General features: G+C 38.1%; 1 protein-coding gene across 1 annotated transcript in view; it reads left to right on the top strand.

Annotated features, from left to right (window-relative positions):
- Positions 1 to 21,307, top strand: part of Slx4ip (SLX4 interacting protein) — a 136,661-nt gene that overhangs the window by 72,894 nt on the left and 42,460 nt on the right. The window contains 2 exon segments of the mRNA XM_090351990.1: positions 10,127 to 10,216; positions 15,356 to 15,476. Of these exon segments, the coding sequence (XP_090208116.1) occupies positions 10,127 to 10,216; positions 15,356 to 15,476 (211 nt within the window).

Here is a 21,307-nt window from a genome sequence, read left to right as displayed (position 1 = left end):
CTTCAGAGTGAGCTTTTCCAGTCTGTTTTTATCAAGACCTTCTGATAGATAAATCTAATCCACACAGAAGTTTGGAAATACTGTTGCCTGTAGTACTCAGAAGACAGAGCCCTAAGACTCAAGGGCATATGAGTGCATTTTATAAATACTACTCCAAAGCCAGTGCTATGGTTTGTGGAGCTCAGTTGTCTCAAGGGACTCGTCACTTACCAAAAGGAAGATGCTGGAGAGATGTAAGTTTCCACTAAGAGCCTTTATTAGGTTTAATTGCTAATATGTAGGCAGCTGATACTGGGTTGTCCCTCCCACTCTTTTCAACTAAGCTTTCAAGATCACGCTCAATATTCTTAATTAATGATCTGTAGCTTCTGAAGCCATTTCATCAAGGGTCTCCTGTTCCAGCACGTTTCTCCTTTGAGCATTCCTTGAAGAGTGTGTTATTCCCAGCAGTCAATGAGAAAAGGAAAGTAGAGGTTGCTCTCAAGTCCTGTGACCAATTAACTACCATCCTATATTCCACTTTGTAGTTCTCTAAAAATGGATCAGAAAAAGAAAACTCACCAGCAGCCCTGACTGGACTGTTCGTATAACACACTTCTGTTCCATTTAGATTTCTCTTTTCCTGCCTTAGGCATGAATTGGTTGAAATTTCCCTTTGAACTCTTGTTCCTTTTGTAGAGACTTCCTTGCAGGGATAAAAGTAGTTTGGGGATTGTTTCTTGAACTTTGAGAAGCAGAGCAGAGGAAGGAGAGAAATTTAGCCCTAGACTTGTGGGTCATTTCCAGCCAAACCAACAAATAATCATAAAATAGCTAAATTTAAAAATTATGCTTGCATTTCAGTTTCTGATTTGATAAACGAGCATCCAAGTGAATGATAAAGGAGAACTTCAACTTCTTATTCCTCTGTCTTTCAGTAACAATTTTTATTGCCTTATCTTCTGTTTATAAGGAAAACACCTGTAAATGAAACAATTTTATCAGATCAACACCTTCCTTAATAAAATTCATAGAAATTTCCCAGGTTAGTCCCTATCATTCCCTCACATGTAACATTCCCTCACATGTAGTGCTAAAGAGTGTTTTGGAATTCCCTGTGAGATGGGAATCCCCTTGCATCACCCAGCACTTCTTTTTGTGGGGTTCCCATTATTGTTTGCTCTTTGTGGTTTTAGTCTCTCACTAATATAATAGAACCTGGGGTTGGTAGTTTGGTCTCGGAGTAGATTGCCTAGCATGCACAAAGACCTGAGTTCAATTCCTTGGTACCTCATACATAGAAAAAGCTGGAAGTGATGCTGTGGCTCAAGTGGTAGAGCTCTAGCCTTGAAAAAGCCCAAGGACAGTGCTCAGGCCCTGATTTCAAGCCCCAGGACTGGCAAAAAATAAAATAATGGAACCAGGATTTCTTACCAAGGAGTAACTTTAGGAAAACTATGGTAGACTGTCCAGTGTAGTCACTAGCTCTACACAGTTCTTGAGATCAATAAGGTTTCAATTAATTAGGTTAAGACTTTGAACACAGAAAGTTATTCAATAGTGCTGGACAATTTTGTCACATTCATTGTTTGAGATACTGAAGCTGAGAATGTCATTTACTTGTTAATGCCTTCCTATAGTTAACTACTGCTTGTTAATCTCTTTCAATTCTCCTTGAATAAAAAAGCATGTGTCTGCAGGGGCAAACATGATTTCCCATTTTACACATAAGGGAATTAAGATTCAGAGGGGCTTAGAACCTTGTCCTAGATCACTGGTCCACTCCAGGCCTTTTCTGTATATGTAGTACCAAGGAATCAAACCCAGGGCTTCATGAATGCTAGGTAAGCACTCTACCACTAAGCCATACTCCCAGCCCAGGTGTCTGATTCTTGAGATCAGTAAGCTCATATCTTAGGGATACTCTCTTTAAAAACCAAGAAAAATAAAACAAAGCCTATATCCAAAAGCACTGTATGGTTGAAGGGACTGATCCATCATGGCAGCAGATCCTGTCTTATGTGTTTTTTATTACTTCTCAAAGTGAAAGACCTGTGTCTTTCTTTGTGTTGGTAAAATTTAGTCCACTGTATTAGTTGTTTTTCCCATGGTCTCCAGTGTAAATTCACTTCATATCTGTAAAGCTCCCTTCCCCCTCCCCTAGCCTGGTCTAAATAATCTTAACTAGTTGGGACTAACCCTGTCTCTTTGTAGCTGCTCTGCTTCCTTAAGAATTGAAAAAGACTGTCCATTGTAAATACTCTGGATATTTCCTTCTATTTTAACTTAGTTATTTTTCTTTCTCACCTGATTTTCCTGATACCATTTAAAGAATTGCTGCTATCTTGGTCACTCTTACTTGATGATGTGGCCACTTCTCTCAGTTTGAACACTGAAGGTAAGTGAGGACTAACTGCATAAAGCATGGCCCTTCATTCCATCACTGTTAAGGCAGCTGAGTGTAAAGTTAGCATCATTGATGGCCACAGTGTTATGCTCTACGCTTCTAGCACTTACTTTTAAACTAGTATAATTCTGTGTTTGGTATGTTCTTTTTTGAAACCAAGTAAATATTGGCATTTAAATATAGCAAAGATATGTCCTTACTATATTTCATCTAGTTAGAGTTCTATTATCACTCCTAGCCACAGACATTTGGTTTTAAGGCCTCATTCCCCCATGTCTAGTGTTTTGCTACCCTAGATATTCAATATCTCCACCTGTATATCTCTAGATATATCTTTCATAGACATGTTCACTGTATCTTCATATCAATAAAAAATTCTACCAATGCAGGAGAAGATGAAGGCCAAGGAAAGGAGTCTTCCTGTATGATATCGGACCATTAATGCCTCTGATGGTTATCTCTCTTACTGGTTAGGAATCCACCTAGTTGTTGTTTCACTCGTCCCAATTTTTCTGTTTGTATTTTGTTAGAAATCATTTGTACATTCATAGGATTCATTCTTTTAACTTTCCTTGATCTCCCACCATGCCTTTTTAGCTTGAGTTTAAAGTTTCTAAAAACCTTTAACTCTACTGAATATCTTCATCTTCTGTAGTTTATATGGTGATTTCTGTGATATGACTAGCATTTTCCATCATGGGCTATCAATATTCAATCATGCCCACAGAGGTCAGCACATCAGAAATTATGAATTTCACTATTGGGCTTGAGTGACCCATAGTCAATTGGTGAGAAAACAAGGTGCTAGACTTCACATAACTGCATAGGCATTATATGTATGGACAGATTCCAGTTAACCATAGCAAAACAAAACAGCTGTGAAATGGAAGGTTTCTTGAAGGGTATCTGATGGGTCCTCTCACTTTACATATTGATAAGGGCCAAGATATTCTCTAGTTGGCATCAGAGGGCTTCCTCTAGCCTGTATGCTGTGATGTCAAAGTCAAACTGTGTCTAATAATTAGATTATGGTGTGTTCCTTGTACCTGACCTGACAAGTATTGCCAGGTTGGCAAGACACCACACCAAACAAAACCCAGCTATGATCACCAGGGATATTCTAAAGAAGAAAGACTACTTTTAACTTTCTCTGCGTCTCTAGAACACCAGGTAGTGTCTGCCTTCCTGGTTTGTCCTGAGAATTAAATACAATAATGTATTGAAAGGGGCTTGGAACAATGCTTGGCACGTAATTAGTACCTAGTTAACTTAGTGTCTACTAATCTTAACTGTTGTTATTGTCAACTTGTTCACCATTAGTAAATATTTACAAGTGGATTAAGAATATAGTTTATTAAAAAGAATGAATACTTAAATGTTAGCTTCAAGCTTTAGTGAGTACGTTATATGAATAGGCCCAAGGAGATTACATTGACAGCATATTGTACTAAGTGTGTTGACAGTGTGTGTGTGTGTGTGTGTGTGTGTGTGTGTGTGTGTGTGTGTGTGTGTGTGTGTGTTTGTATGTGTATGTGTGTTTATATGTGTTACTGGCTTTTGAATTTAGGGCTTCAGGCTTGCTGGGTAGGCACACAACTACTTAAACCATAGTCCTAACCCTTGGCTACAGATTTTCATTGTGAGATGATCTTTTACCCAACAACTGTACTTAGCCTAGTTCCTCTATGACTTACTGTCCTCATGCTCTGCTGCACTGTTTTCCTCTTCCTGTCTTTCCTTCTTCCTAACAGTCCCTCTTTTGCACAGTCTCTCTGCAGTGGGACTTGTGCTCTTGCTACACTCCTGTTCCAGTATGGTACCCCTTAGCAAGAGCTTCCCCAATTGAAGCTCTCCATCCCTCTCTTTACACATGGAGCTCAGCTGCACTGGGGAAGTGCTGAGTGACCCCATTCAGAAACCTTGGTGCAGTCACCAGGCTTCAAGCCTTGGTGGGGTGGGGGTGGGGGATGGGGAGTCTTGTAGGGCAAATGCAATTATATTTGTTTACCACAGATGATGTAGGAAGCCAGATCCACAGTGAAGGAGGGTAGATTCCAGATTAACAGCCTTAAATTTGCTTGTACATGGAGTCTAGAAGTATGTCCTGTGTGGCTTTCCTTGGGGAGAGAGGTGATTGTCTTCAAAATGCTGTGTGACAGTAGACAGATCTGTGTTTGATTCCTCAGTCTGTCACTCTTTTGCCTGTAAAACCTCAAAGAAGTTGTTACCTTCTCAAATTCCATTCTGTCATTTGTTTGGGGGTTTGTTTGTTTTCTTTTCCACCATAAGCTGTGAGTTGTTAATCACTAAGGAAACAGAGTTAACAGAGGTGTGGAATGGTTTCCAGAGGAGCTCATATCTAACTAAGGAGGCCCCTCCCCTTCATGATCAGTCGTGTAATGCTGAAGTCCATTCTCATACGAGAAAATGTGTAGTACCAAAGAAAGGGGAAAAACCCTTGAGTAAAGATCGAGCCAGCTATGCTTCTGCTAAGCTTCTAGTGTGCATATGAGTTCACCAAACCTGACTAAAGCTATGGGCATTGTGTGCCAGGGACCTGTGCTGAATAGAACAGCAGGGGAGATAAGGGAGAGGTGGGCCTCATCTTCATCAGAGGCTCATAATGGGGTGCTCTGACCTGTAGTAGGAATACATGGGTACTAAATCTGATTTGCATGCTCTAGTTTGTCCTGGAAGCATCTTTAAGGTTCATCTGGAACAGGATGATCAACCAAGCAAAGTAAGTAAAATATACCCAAGCACTTTACAAAAAATAAAACTGGTAAGATGCAGTGGCTGATGCTGAAAGGCTAAGAAAGGGAAGCTTTTTAGGGGTGGTGACTCCAGGGTTTGGGGAGAAAACAGTCTTGGTGATATTAGAGGTGATTCCCAGGGTTTTGGTCAAGGGAAAGGAAGTAGAAGGGAAAGTAAGAGGAAGAGGACCAGACTCTGGGCTATCCAGCTCAGTGTGCAGGATGCAAAGATATGTCTCGTAGTCTTTGAACTGGTAAAGAGGTAACTTGGCCTCTGTAAAATGAGCAACTCAGGCCTGAGAAAAAAGTGATGGTTACTGTGTTGCTGCTCCTCCTTCACCTAGCCTGCCTAGAGAGCTGGAGAGTTCCTCTTCTGGGAGTAAAAGGAACCTCCTCTTAATTACTAAGGAGAAGCAAAGGTGGGTGCTGTGCTGCCTGCTGGGTCAGAAGCTTTGTGTTTTTTTTATTTTGTTTTTTGTTTTGTTTTATTTTGTTTTTTCACTTCTTTTTACCCTTGGAAGAAAAAAAAAAAAGCTTTGAGAATAGGGAACTTTAGAAAGACAAAATACCTCTGACTAGTTGAGGCATTTTAGAAAGCCTTTGCTATGGAGAACTATGGGGGAGGAGACCACATGCCTATTGGTAGCATCTTCCAGATTCCCAGACGCCCAGGCAAGTTGGATTACTAGAAGAAGATTCAGTGAGAACGAAAAAGAGTCTAGCCAGTTTGGGTTTTGTTTTTTTGGCAGTCATGGGGCTTGAACTCGGGGAGGGGTGTGGAGTGGGGTTGGGCACTGTCCTTGGACACTTTTTGCTCAACATTGGCACTCTGCCACTTGAACCACAGCACCACTTCCAACTTTTTCTGTGTATGTGGTATCAAGGAATCAAACCCAGGACTTCATGCATTCTAGGCAAGCACTCTACCACTAGGCTATGCTCCTAGCCCCTAGCCAGTTTTCTTATAAGCAGGCTTAATGCTGGTTTATTGTGACTGAAATCATAAAGTGATAAGAAAAGACATAGTAAAGACTGTAATTCTTGAGGCAGTTGCCATAACTCTTTTGAGTCCAAGTTGTTCAAGCATCGTTTTTTTTTGTAAATAGCTTTGTTTTTCATTCTAAGAATTGCTTTTGCTAATGAAGGAGTAGCAGAAAACTTGGTTTAGACACAAATCAGGGGGCATCTTCAGGAAGTCCCAATAAAATGTGGCAAGGACACAGCTTACTGCTTTGAAGGGCTTTTATTTGATAATGACTGAAACCTCACATTTGTCTGTGAGCTAAAAGAAGAGAAAAAATTACATCCTTATTATTGACTGAGTTCTAATAGATGTAGTTTTTATTATGAAAAAAAATCTTAGTACAATGGTATTAGCAAAATTTTTCACTGATAGAAGTCACAGTTTTTTATATTATAGTTGTTGCAGATGGTTGAGAGTATCATAAACACTTGGTTTATAGCTGCCACTGAACCCACCACTAGGTGATGGGAGCTAGTAGTTCTTTCATATACATATACATACAGTACAACATCAAAAAATTTTTTTAGTTTTGATAACTGAAATTAACTATATTCAGCTTTTAAAATCCTATGTATTGTATTTTATGCATTTAAAAACATTCTGACTACATTTTATCATCTTAGCAGATGCCTAAAGCAAGTGGTCTATGGCACACAGAAAGTTAATATTCCCTAAGATCGTGAAGTCATGGCATGGGACCTCCACCTGGTGCCAGCATAGTCCTGAAAGGTCAAATCTCATCGGCAATTGAAAAGAAATTTCTACCCTAACAATATAACTTCAGTATGGTTTTTCAAGATTTTTAAAAACTACAACCCACGATAAGAAGTAGGCTTTCCATTGTAAGTCAATGTACACGTACTTAAGTTACACAAAACAGTCTTCAACCTTAACATGTGACACATTCGTATTTTTTATTGCACTGTAATATTCTCTTTGATTCTCTTCATTAAAACAAACTTCCAGTTCCAACACACTGAACTGGAGCTTAGAGGTTATAGTTTATTCCTTGCCACCACAGGAAACCATAAATATACTTATGTATTTTGAGAATATAATACTTACCAACTAAATAGCTGTCAACAAATACGAATGCATTTTTCACTATTAAAAAAAACTTACTGGGCCAGGAGTTTGGCCTAGTGGTAGAGTGCTTGCCTAGCATGCACGAAGACCTGGGTTTGATTCCTCGGAACCACGTACATAGGGAAAAAAAAGCCAGAAGTAGTGGTAAGGCTCAAGCAGTAGAACTCTAGCCTTGAGAAAGTCCAAGGACTGTGTTCAAGCCCTGAGTTCAAGCCCCAGGACTGGCAAAAAAAAAAAAAGTAAAAACATTATTGACATTAATTTATATTCAGTTAATGGTACTGCTTTAAATGTATACTTAAGATATACCCTATTAGGACACAGAGTTCCTTCTTGCCAGTTCACTGGGGCATCAGTCACTGCTTTGCTTGTAACAAAAGCAGTTTCAGAATGTCATATAGATGTAATCGTACTTTATACATTGTTTTTGTTTGTGTTTTTTCTTTTAGTAGATGCTTTTGAGACAAACCCATGTTTATTATCAATAGCATAGTGATTAGAGTCTCATTCTATACATACAATAGGATAATCACCTATTGCTGGGCTTTTAGGCTAACTTCAGTTTGAGTTATTATGCCATGTGCATTTTCAAACCCATCTTTGCACAAAAATTTCATGTTTCTTAGAAATATGTGTGGAGTGTAAGTATTGATTCAATCCATAAATTATACTTTTTAGCTGTAGGAGACTGACAATTTACTGAAGTGACTGAAGTATTTCATGTTTCCATTAGTAGTTTATAAGAACCTCGATCACTGCATATCCTTAACAATCTTTGGTGTTGTGTCAGTCTTTTTCACTTCAGTCCTGCTGGTAAATGTTGTGGTTATATCTCTTCGTAGTTTCAATTTATATTTGCCTGATGACCAATGGCATTGAGTACTTTTTTCATATACTGATTAGCCACTTATTTTCCTTTCCTTTCCTTTCCTTTCCTTTCCTTTCCTTTCCTTTCCTTCCTTTCTTCCTTTCTTTTTTTTTTTTTGCCAGTCTTGAGCCTTGAATTCAGGGCCTGAGCACTGTCATTGGGCTTTCTCAAGGCTAGAGCTTTACCATTTGAGCTACAGCACCATTTCTGGCTTTTTCTATGTATATGTGGTACTGAGGAATCAAACTTGGGTCTCCATTCATGCTAGGCAAGCACTCTACCACTAGTCTAAACTTCCGGCCCAGCCACTTAATTTTCATAATTGTGTATAGTCTGTTCAAATCTGGGCTGTTATTTTTTAAATCTTATGTAGGAATGATTTACATATTTTTTAATAAAAGTCCTTTATGTCAGACATCTGCATTTATGAATACATGTCTCTAGTCCATGGCATACTTATTCATTTTACCAATGATGCTCTTGTAATGGGCAAAGGTTTTAATTTTGAGAATATCCTGCTAAAGAATTTTTCTATAATCTATCTTAAGTTGAATTTTATATATATGATAATGTACAGCCATCAAATTTCATTTTGCCTGTCATGCTTACACCACTAGTTGAAACTACTTTCTTTTCACCATTGGCTTGTGGCACACAATTAAAAATAAACTGCTTAGCCAGAGAGGTTCAGAAACAGCTTTCCCTGTGATTTATAAACTAAATCTGTATCGTAGATATTCTAAATCTGTCATCTTATTGTCCATCCTATTGCATAGTAATTTGTTCATAGTTATCTGTGATACTCAGAAATTATTCATAAAGTATGATACTACAATTTCACAGGATCTCAGCTCTGCTAGCCTGTACAGGTCCATTAGCCACTATTTAAACAAAATGTAAGTTAAATTAAAATTTAGCCTTGCCAAGCACTGGTGGGGCAAACTTGTAATCATAGCTACTCAGAAGGCTAAGATCTGAAAAATATTGTTCAAAGCCAGCCTGGGCAAGAAAATCTGTGAGACTTATCTCCAATTACCTCCAGAAAATTGAAAGTAGAACTGTGGCTCAAAGTAGTAGAACTTTATTCTTGAGCCAAAAGATCAGAGACAACACCCAGGTCCTGAGTTCAAGCCCCATGACGAACTTTAAAAAAATTAGTTTCTAAGTCACAATAGCCACATTTTCAGTGCCCAGTAACTACGTATTGCTATTGGCTATCATAATTGAACAAAACAGCATTTTTTACTTTTTGATAAATGATCGTGCAAGTACTGAATTCACAGCCTTGGCATTGTCCCTGAGCTCTTTCTGCTCAGGGTTGTGCTCTACCACTGGAGCTACACCTCTTCTTTTGGCTTTTTTGTTAATTGGAGATATACCTCCCAGACTTCTGCCCTTCCTTTCTTCAATCTGCAATCCTCAGATCTCATTTTCCTGAGTGTCTAGGATTGCAAGTGTGAGTCAGCACCTAGCCAATGTTTTTATTTTTCTGAACTCTAGCCAGTAGAATAGGAGTAGAGGCAGATCATGTAAAGTTTTTAATATATTTTAATTAAAGTTTCTTTAGCTTTGATGATCAGAATGCACATCTATTTTCTTCTTCTTGGTTTATTCTTTCTCTGGACTTACTTTCCAAGATGTATGTCCTAAAATTGCAGATTATAATTCTGGCTGTTCACAGAATTGTTCACTTCAGAAACTCGTATACTACTGACTTGTTCAGCTTCTCGCAATGTGTGATAGCTTTCCAATTAACTGAGATAACTAGGCATCCTCTTGCAACATGTGACTCCGAAATGGATGTTTGCCATATCTGTCTTGTCTAACCTTAGTATTTCTCTTTAGCATTTCCACTATAAATGTGAAACTTAAGAAGAGAAGTATGCTAGACCTGTAGCCTTGACTCAGGTTAATAAGATTTCATCTAGTAGTAAGCCTTCTTGCCAGTTCAAATGAGCTTGCTGTATATGAACTATGTGGTCACTCACTCTACCATTAATGTCTTTCAGTGCGGGAAATTCGCTGTCCTGGTGGATCTTCATATATTGCCACAAGGTCCAAGCAAAGACGCCAGCTGGTTTTCTGAACAGAAGAAAGAGGTACAACAAAACTTTTTGCTATTTAAGCACAAGTAGCTGTAACTGCTTGGACAAATGTTCCGTCTTTTCTAATACTTTCCTCAATGAAGAAAAATTAACATTGAAAAACAATTGTACAGTTGTATCCCAATGACAGACACATGTAGTTCCATGTGTTTCCCTTCAGAAACAAACACATCCATATGCTTTATATGCTGTTCTATTCGTGTGTTTCTTGTTTATTATTATTTTAGTGTGATGGTAGAAAGTCAGGGCCAACTACGTGGTAGGAAAGCACTGAGTTTATCTCTATCTTTGCCTATATTATGTAAACTAGAAACTCCTTTTATTATGGGCAAAGAATTCTCTGTGTTATAAATAGGAATAAAAGAAGGGAAGCTATTTCAGGTAAGCGGAGGTTGTGATCTGAGTGATGTGAAGGATGACTGGACTACTGGAACAGGTGTGGAGTTTGACACAAAGCTCATTATTACACCTGCCTATCTTCTATTACCCTTTAATTATCATGAATATTTGACAAATAGAGAGAGACTTCACTATGCCTTCTCATGTTGTCTAGTCACTATAGCAAATAGGTGGGCATGGATGGGTAGGTGACCTTTATAAACACCGGTTTGTGCCAGGCACTTGTAGCTCATGTTTGTAATCCTAGCTTCTTAGGAAGCTGAAATCTGAATCTTATGGTTTGAAGAAAAGTCCTTGAGACACTTATCTCTAACTAGGCACCAAGAAACCAGAAGTGGAACTACAGCTCAAATGGTAAAGTACTATCCTTGAGCACAAACGCTGAGTGTTCAAACACTATGACTAATACAAAAGAAAAAAACAACCTACTGGTTTGGATTATGTTATCTTACTATGTGAATTTTACTTGAGAGATTTTTCAACAGTTTGGGAAAAAACTCAGATGAACTTGGTAGCCTTAGAATATCAAAAAGGTTAACAGAAAAACACGAATTCATAAGATACCATGAAATATATACCAAATGAGTACAAAAAATTAAAATTTATCCAAGCTCAAAATCCAGACTATGTTGGTATTGTTTGTGGTTGATACAAATTAAACAATTATAAAAATACAATATTAAATAATAACTGCCATGATTGGTTATAATGGCTCTGTTCTGCTGTAATCATTTAATATGCTACCACTACTGTTGCAGTGAGTTCAAGCGCTATAACTACTTAAAACGAAGTATGAACATCGCTGTGTGAACTATTGATTTTTCTAATAGTGTGTCACAGAAGAAACTGGTCTCTTGTAATTCTTGAGAAATTTTCACATCCGTAATACAGATAATACAGAAACTATGTGTTAGTCAACTGTTCTGGCCTAAGACTTTCCAGTCAATAGTAAGCTATTAGTAATTGACCTTGGGAGGATTCACAAGCAACACTTAGATTTCCAGCTGTGCAGGGAGACAGTGCTCTTATGCCGATCTTTCTCAAAGTTCAACTTGAAAACCAGATGTTTAGCCTCCTAAGACATCAGCTTTGTTATCTGAAAATGAAGGAATTGGGTCATATAGCTGCTTATGTTACTTATTGATTCTACCATTCTACTTTCTATCATTTCTCCTTCTCATCTGCTGTGGTAGAGGGTTAGAAAGTACACATGCATCACGTCACATTCTTTGCTTCCTTTTCCAAAACTGTTGGTCAAAGAGAAGAGATTGTCAAGTAGTCATTTTTATATAACTCAAAATAATCTTTATACTTTGTTTCTTCCATGGTATTCATTTGTCTCATTTACCTTTTACAGCAAAAAGTAAATTTCATCAACAAGTTGATTGCATGGAGAAATAGCTAGTGATAGTGGGTGGGGCAGGAAACATTTTTGTGATCATTTTTATTTCCCAGTCAGCTTTTGGAGAGTAATAAAACTTTCCCACCCACCTCCCCAATCAGAAAAAAAAATAATTATAGGGTAATACATTTTTAGCCAATGGTACTATCAGGTCTTTGCTATCATTGTGTTACAAAGGATACTTAGTGATATAAACTGAGAGAAGACACATACAAGGTTCAATATGATGGACTTTATCCATGTACTTGTCTTTGGATTGTCCTTTCAGGACTTAATAGTCAACTCAACTTCATAAAATCTAAGCCAGTCAGTGTCATAAAGATCTAAGCTTTAGCTTATTAATACGTGTCCCTGTGATTCAAATCAGTTCCCTAAAGTGACTAATCCTTGGCATGAAGGAACCTTACCTGAAAAGTTTCTGGCTTGACCTACACAAAGAGTGTTTTCTATAATCTATCATTCCAGGACCAGAGTTTTCTCTTCCAGCTATACCACTTGGCTTCAGATCTTATTTGTTGATATTTAGCCAGTTATATCCAAGAGTCAGTTACTATGTAGTTTTCTAATGCTAAGTCGATGAACCACTTTCTAGCAAAGCATGGAGGCTAGATTGTTTTGTTTTGTTTTTTTCCCCCCAAGGTGCTACACACAACTGTGTGACTCCAACTAGTATTGAATTTAGGGTAGCAAGGCATGACCTAGCAGAGGTGAGCAGTGCACAATGGAACCTGCAGAGCTGTGCTGCAGTGGCAGCAGGTCATGTCAGCTAGCCAGACTCTTCTCAAAGCCAAGTTGATTGTCTGCTGCCTTTGCTCTAAGTTGTTTCTTTAAACTACATGTTTGCTGACATTAAACTTGTTCTAGAATAATTTTTTGTTGTGTCTAAGAAAGAAGAGCTAGGTAAGAAAGGTTATAACTTACGTTCAGTGTTTTTTTTTTAATCATTGCTTTATCTCGTGATTGGTATTTCATGGGTAACCAGTTTAATGGTATTTTAACAGCCACTTTATATAGTGAAAGTCTTAAGAATATCCAGTTCCTTTATTTTAAAAAGGAACTAATTACAAGTATTAAATATATGTTTATTTTGAGTCCACCACAAGTAGTCTTTGTACCCAAACAGTCAAGCTCAAACTGTTCCATTTATAAACTGAAAGAAGCAAACCTAAGTCTCTGTGGGTTGGAGGCACCATATGCATCTCTTGGTTATTCATTGATTCTGACGTGGTCTTTTCATCTGCTCCTCAAGTGTTACTGGAAGGTTTGTATTTTGATTCCAAAGAGAATGCATGAGTGAATGTGATGGGGTCAGTTTCTCCAGAATCTTGTCCATACTGTACAGTCCACCTTTCAGTTGTGAAAAATCTGAGTTAGAGAAAGAAAACTCATAACTATAGGGAGAAACTTTGTGTCTATTTTTGTCAGACTATTTTTAATTCTAGCCTTATAGGGACTTTATGACCAAATTTTAACAATCTTTGTTTCCATGTATGTCTTTCACATATTTTCTAGCACAGTCATAGTTGAACCCTGCATGTGAAGCAAAATTCTTTAATTGTTAAAACAACAGTACAAGGCAAGGCTGCCTTTCCATTGTTTGAACAAATCCTAAAACACTCAACTCTAAATAGATGTTGCTGTATTTCAGAAGGTGTTGCAACTTTGGTCTACAAAATGAAAAATAGGATTTTTGTATTTTATCTAGGTATTTACATTTATGAATTTAAAATCAAGAGTATAGTATATACTGTTTAAGAAATATGTATATGTATAAATAGATATGGATAGAGATTTGTATTACATATTTATAATAAAGGTAAAGTTTGGCTGTGGTGATTTATTCCTCAGAGCAGTGAGAAGCTTTGCTCATGTTGTAATTATAAAGATTCTAGGATGAACCTGAGATGATATTGCAAGAAACCAGTGAAACAGATTTGAAGTGACTTGAGCAACTCAGAGCCTGCTGCAGTTTTTGGGAATTGAACCAGGATTAGACCATTTTCCATATCTTATGCTGTTTTCCTGCATTAGATTACATTTTTCCTATAGAAACAGGAAGCTTTGCATGGAATATGTTATTAAAATGGTTATTGTACTTTTGATTTGATGGAGGGGATAAAAGAAAGGGAGGGTCAGTCCTGGAGCTGACCTCCCCCTCCCCCACTGAGAATTGTCCCTGAGCTTTTTTGCTCAAGACTATCACTATATCACTTCTGGCTTTTTTTTTTTTTAAGTAGTTTGTTGGAGATTAGAGACTTTCTTGACTATGCTGGCTTTGAACTACAATCCTCATATCTGAGCCTCCTGAGTAGCTAGGATTGCAGACATGAACCACTGGCACTTGTTCGTTATTTTAAATAAAAAATATATAAGCAATTGTATCCAAAAATTAGATAATTATATGCAGTACTGAAATTGTATTAAAGCCTATATGCCAGTAACTTCTTATAAATCTACTTTAGGACAATGACAAGGTATTTTCATTGTGAAGTGATGATGAACATAGTATAATTTTAGTGAAAACAAATGGGCATATATAGTATTGTACACAAGAGGAGAAGAAAATCAGAGCATCCACTTTCAACCCTGTTGAACTGAAACCACTGCTCAGTGCCTTTCCCTCACTAGTAGATTTGTAAACTAAGACCACAAACTAATGAATGTTGGTGTTTACACTAAAAAAGGGGGGGCACTTTAATCAGGTTTGAGAACTTTGTATATAAGTGTCACTGTTTCTGGCGCCTTTTGAGCACATTAGAAGATGCCTGTGAACGTGAAGACACTGGTAAAAGAGAGGGGGACTGCTCCTTATTGCCTAGGCTGTGCCGAGGTTTCGCCAAGTCACCAGCACCAATGACAAAAGTTCTCCTACCCCTGGGTCCTTCTCTGTCTGGCCACTGTCTCAGACCCTTTCTACCAACTAGTGCTAATTCCATTTGAGCTGTCTCAATCCTGTTGATTACAGTACAACTGACAGATTATTATATGGGGATATCATTTACCTTGCTGATTTTGTTACTCTTGTACCCTGACATTTCCACGAAAGTGAGTTTTAAAATGTTCCTTTTGGAACTGTGAAACTGAAACAGAGAGAAATTAATTTCTCAGACCACACAGTGAACTTAGAGTTCTGTATAAGCCTCAGTAGCATATTTAAATCTGTGGTGCTGTCCATTAGCACACACAGCATTCCTTTGAACATTTATAGCTAAATTAAAAAGCAAACAAAAGGAAATGTTTAACATTGACTTTTAATGTGTTCAATGTTAACTTTTTTTTTAACATTGCATTAAACTAGAACGTTATATCCCCCCCCTTTTTTTTAACTTTAGGAAGTCTGTTTGCTGTTAAAAGAAACCATTGATTCAAGAGTTAAGGAGCATTTGGAAGTTCGTAAACAGCAAAAGCCATCAAGTACAGAATTCACAAGATCCAGTCCTTTGTCCTTAAAAGGTAGGCACAGAGCACTTTGATTTTGGACAAAGAAAATAAAATTTCTGCTTTGTAGAGATGGCAATTATATTTAACTCTGACTGTCATGTTGGTAGAATGATACATTTAAAAACTATGTTGTAATGAAGATAACTTTGTTTGGGTAACAAGAATTAAGCAAAAAGTCCTGTAGGGCTTTTAATGGTAGGCAAATATACATAAAAATAGCAAATAAAACATTCCTGAGGAAACTGTAGAATTTGTAATGCTTGTTTTTGGGGGGAGGGATAACTAAACTTACAAATGGATTTATATTAATACTGACTTAAATTGATTTGAGGCTTTATAACTTGTAAATGTTTTCACATATGTCACCCCATTTCATATATTCTCAAATAGAAGCCATTTTGTCCCTAGGGAACATTTATAGCTAGACTTTAGGCCGGGAGTTTGGCCTAGTGGTAGAGTGCTTGCCTAGCATGCATGAAGACCCGGGTTCGATTCCTCGGTACCACATACATAGAAAAAAGCCGGAAGTGGTGCTGAGGCTCAAGTGGTAGAGCTCTAGCCTTGAGAAAGTCCAAAGACAGTGCTCAGGCCCTGAGCTCAAGCCCAGGACTGGCAAAAAAATAAATAAAAATAAAAATAAAAACTAATATAGGAAAGTGTTTTAAAGACCAACCTAAGCAAAAAAAAAAATTTGAGATCCCATGTCAGTCAACAATCTAGGCCCTGTAACATAACCTTTGTGGTATGTGGAAGGCATAGGTAAAGGGTCATGGTCTAAGGCTACCCAGATCCAAAATGCAAGATTCTTGACAGAAAAATAACTACGCTAAACAAAAAAGGACTGAGGGTGTAGCTACTAAAGTATCCTGAGTCGAAACACTTTATTACTAGAAAAAGGGGAAAAAATATGGAGACTTGTCAGTTCCTAGTAGTTTTTACCTTAGTGTATTCCCCAAGTCTTGACCAGTTTTGTTGTCACTCCCTTTTTTATTGTGCAAAGCCCTTAATCAGCTTTTGAATTATTGCCACAGCCTTCTTTCCTTCTAATTCATCCACACCTCTGCTGCCAAAATGGCTTTTTGAAACAAACAACAACACAAAAAAAATGGTTCCCAGCTTGAAACCCTTAGTGGTCATGAGCATTATTAGTTGCCTAATGTCTTCTGTTCTATTTCTTCTTTGCTTAAAACTAGCCAGAATAGGTGTGGATTGTCTGTACAGAAAGGTATTAGGTATTAAGGAGAGCCAGGAGTTACATTCTAAAAGTTACTCAAACAGGACAGTTTCAGCACATGTTGTCTATGTCCATTTCAGCTGAGCCTTGAAGCTCAGGAACCATCTGGAAGCATGGGCCTGGGCACCAGACGTGTCTGTTCCAGCTCACAGAAGTAGACTGCCCAGCATGTGGCCACAGCCTTGTGTGGCTCCATCTAATCTAATGTAAGACAAAATGAGGACCTAGTGTCCCAGGTGCTAGCAAGTCAGCAAATGCAAAATGTTGGCTTTTACCTTGTAAATTTGAGACTTATTAAATGCAGGAATATTACCAAAATAGGAGTGGAGTCAAAAATTTGGGGTAACTGGGCAACTGGGCACAAGCTAAGTTTCTCACTAAAATTTTTCTTTTGATTTCCTTTTTCCATGAATTTCCAAATAACAATAACTATTGTCTAACCACACAGTTTTCCCAACTATACACAACACACAAGCTCACCATGCCTCTAAGATGATCCAGGTTTCAAGTCCTAACTCCAGATCCAGGATTTCTGATTGATTTTTCTGCCCCCTCCAGTTAACGCCAAGCCTCTAAAAAGAATGAAATATCAACTAAATTGTGAAGTCAACTATTGCTGACTTTAAATAAAATAGATTAAAGCCAAGAAAGCATAGTTAAAATCCATGCATATGTATGTGATGCAGCATGCTAGAATCATTCTGCCTTTTATACCTATGAAACAAATAGTTGCTGTTGATGTCTTCCTTATTTATTTCTTATTCCCTGTAATTTTAAATCTCTCAGCAGATCGAGTCTTTATCTTCATTCCTAAGGGATTGGAGTACTCTTGATGAGGTTGCTATTATTTCACTAATGTTTATAGCACTGCACATGGTCTACCCAGTAGAACCCCTTTCATTCCTTGTGGGGATTTTTTTGTTTGTTGGTTCTTAGCAAAGATAGATTTTTGTCTGCTCTGAATGAAAGAGATTTGATTTAGTCTACTCATCACCTCTGCCCCATCCACCTGTGCTATGAGACTTGCTGAAGAGGCCTGATTAATTACTACAGACAAAATAGACACTTTTGCTAGATTTCAGTAGGTTTAGCGAGCTTAAGCTTACATTGTTTACTCCAAGCAGAGCCTTCATCTTTGTTTACTCCAAGCAGAGCCTTCATCTTTGCCACCGTGGCCATATTACTTGTGAAACCTGTCACTGGCTCTTTGGCAGCTAGGAAAGGAAGCCAGCTGGCATTCATGAGATAGGTCATCTTGTCTACCTCATTATAAAATGTCTCCTGAAGGGCCTTTTGGTGAAAATTCACTTAAAAATACAAACTTTTTCCATAACTTTTCCAAAGTGTCCTTGTCATCAGTCTGTCTGAATTCCTTCCAGTATACTTGTCTGGCTATAGGTTATAATTGATGGCAAAATTTTGACCATTTAAGTCACCGGATGAACTACCCCATCTTGAACATTTGTGGTCTTTAGGCACCATATACTGTGGTCATTAATCTTCCTAGAAGTTATGTCTTTCTCTCTGAGGATGTCTGTCCCATCAAGGTTTTCTGTTCACTTAGGAACAGCCTTGACAACAGTGGCCTGCTCAAGTTGGGCTTGCAGCATTTTCAAAAAGTTCTGGGAAACATAGGGAAATTTGGGGATCACTTGGCGTAGGATGGCATTCCTATACAGAATGTCATATGCACATACAGTATACTCTTGTTACTATACTCAGCTTTACCTGGTATAGCTCAGTGAATTTCAGTGCTCACAGCTCACATTCTGTTGGAAGAACCCAGTTCTCCCACTGACCATCCTTTTTATTGCACAAGCATGAAGATAACTTCTAAGGATAGAAATGTCACATATACTATTCTCAGCATTCCAACTGCTCAGAAGGATGCTGGGCAAACTACCTGCCTTGTACCTAGACTGGACTGTGGGACATTAGATTCAGGAAGAACCCCTCTCTATGAGGAAAGTCATTGTTGGCCTTTGCCAAACATTTTTGAAGAGCTTCTGTGGCCATAACTGGTTTGTCCCCAGAGCATGATGTTTTCTCTTAAAATGGGCCTTTGCACATTCTTCTTCCAAGCTTCTAGACAAAATTCTCACTCTATGACTGTGCTTAGATATATCTCTTATCTTAGTGACCCCTACCTGATTTTCTATAACTTTTTCTCTGGGTCTTTCCTTTCTTTTTTCAATATTTTAATTTACTTTTTAAAGCAGAGGCATTCGTTCCAGTTACTGCTCTTTATTTCTAGATGAACTTCTGTCTCATTAAGGAAAGGATATTTGTTCTGTTGAACTTTACTTGGGATCCAGATACTGAGGAGTACAATAAATGAATCAATATTGCAGGCCTCTAGGCCCTAAGTCTATTGTGTCAGTCTCTTACTTCTAGAACAAAACACAGGTAAAAGAGCATTAAAGACAGAGGTCTATAATTACAAATTACTAAGTCACTGTTTTGGTTTTCAGAAAATCAAAATCATGTCCTATCCCTGTATAAGATTTATCTGGAGATTGAAAATACCTTCCTGCCGGCCCATTCTATCCTAGCCATCCTTTAGTTGTTATTACTAGTGTCAGCTACCATGTAATAACCCTGGGTGGGTCTTCCTCATACTTGCGGCAGATCCTTGGTACAGCCTTTCAAGCCATCACTCTTGTCCCCATCACCTCTGCTGGATTTCAACTCAAGCACTAAGCTGTTCCTTCAGCCCTACTGCTACCATTCTAAGCTCTTATTGTAAAGATGAGAGTTCAGGTAACCTGTCCAGAGGTTTCATAGTTACTAATTAAGTGTCGGGGGCAGTGTGAAATGTGGTCTCCCTTCTATTGGTCTTCACTACTTTGCATTTCTAGTAAGGAGAAAGCTGTGCATTTTAAAACTAAAAATTTCCTTCAGTTATGAAAACAGCTCTCATTTAATTAACCAGAAACAGTGTTCTTGGTCTTTTATGTGACTATACTTGTTTTAGACTTGTATCCCTACTCTCTGATCATGAGGTAGAAAAAGAGAAGTAGACCCAAAGCAAATCTCATGGAGTTGCAAGCACTTGATTTGCTGCATTATCTAAACAGGGCCTACTTCGTTTGTTTGTTTTTATAGAGCAGTAATTTTTTTTGTACTGACTATTCTATTCTTTATAAAATTCTCTTGTAGTTAACATCTAAGAAACCCAGTCCCTTGGCAAATGCCCTAAAATAAATTAAATTTTCCTGGGCACTGTGGTTTCTTTCTGCAGAGGCTTTCTTCTTGGCTGTTGTTCTCATCAGATTGATCTAAATTCTCAGTTGGTGTCTTTAGCCAAAATGAGCTCTTCTTTCTGTGGCAGTCGTGCCACAGTATAGAGTAGTCATGCCAGGTAGAGTTTACAGATATATAAGGGAGAAGTACTACGGTTTCCCTTCTTGCACGCCCCCCTTGCAACACCACCCCCTTGCTAGGGAATCAGTGAGTGTTCACACAAGAAGAGAAAGAGAAAAGGACATGCATGGCCAAAATAAGCAAATGCTCCCTATTCTTCACTCTGTCTGAGTAACATTCCCCTCTTTCCCCAATGCCTGATACAATGCAAGATACCTGCCAAGAAAAGCTTTCCTCTTGCTCTTCAGACAGCCTTGCCTCCTGAGCCCTCCGCCCTGGCATCCCCATGAGTGCAAATTTGTATATGTAGTCTTTTATTATGTATTTATTTTCCCAGCCCATAGAAAACAGAGCCTTTTCCTATGTAAAATAAATTTTGAAAGTGAAGCACTTTTTCCCCTTTAAACCCAACCCTTCCTCCATACAAACCTTGAGTCCTTTTCAGAAAAGAACTGCTGAGTTGTCCCATAGCAACCACCCATGTCCTTCCTTTTAGTCAGCATTTCTCCTACACATTAACAACAGTTTAAAAATACTGTATATCCACCAACTGTTAAACCTGAGTAAACAAAGGCCCTTGACAAATATGACTGTTTTTACCTCTACTTTCGTGTGAGTCAGATGCTCCACTGGAGTCTTGGTGCCTTTTGTTCACACTGGGAACAACTGGTTCAGAGGGGAGCTGCGCCCAAGTAAAAAATGTAGGACAGAAAAGCAAGAAGTCGTCAAAGTAGGAACAAACCACAGCATATTTTCAGTTACCTGCTAATCATTTAAATGTTCTTAATTTTGCAGACATTGTTTTTTTGCCCACAGCCCTTTTACAGGCAGAAATGAATTTCCCTTGGAAAATTTGTCCTAGAGCACAGTAGAAACATATGCTTTCTTTTTACACATGTTTAAATACCTTTGGTTATTATTTACATTTCTTCCTATAATGTACTCAATCAAAACATTTTATAGGCTTTCATCCACACATGGGAAGCTTTTAAAAGGGCAATAACGAAAGCAAGGGCCTATAAGCCCTTTGGTGAATGTGCCACAATTTGAACACAGGTTACTTTTCCAGGAATAGACAATTTGTAAAACTTAAGTTTTCAGTGTTTTACTAAAAGTGCGCTAAAGCAGCAATGACAACTCAAGAACTGAGATTGTTCTTGCCATTCAGTGTAATATGGGGAGAGAAAAAAACATCTCTGAACTTTACTAGTCATGTTTTCACTTGCCATAGTCACCTATCACAGAT

The sequence above is a fragment of the Megascapheus bottae genome, chromosome 18 (genome assembly GCF_031878675.1).
Source record: "Megascapheus bottae isolate mThoBot1 chromosome 18, mThoBot2.hap1, whole genome shotgun sequence".
Classification (NCBI taxonomy): domain Eukaryota; kingdom Metazoa; phylum Chordata; class Mammalia; order Rodentia; family Geomyidae; genus Megascapheus; species Megascapheus bottae.
The sequence above is the reverse complement of the archived record's forward strand: the minus strand, read 5'-3'. Positions and strand labels throughout refer to the sequence as shown.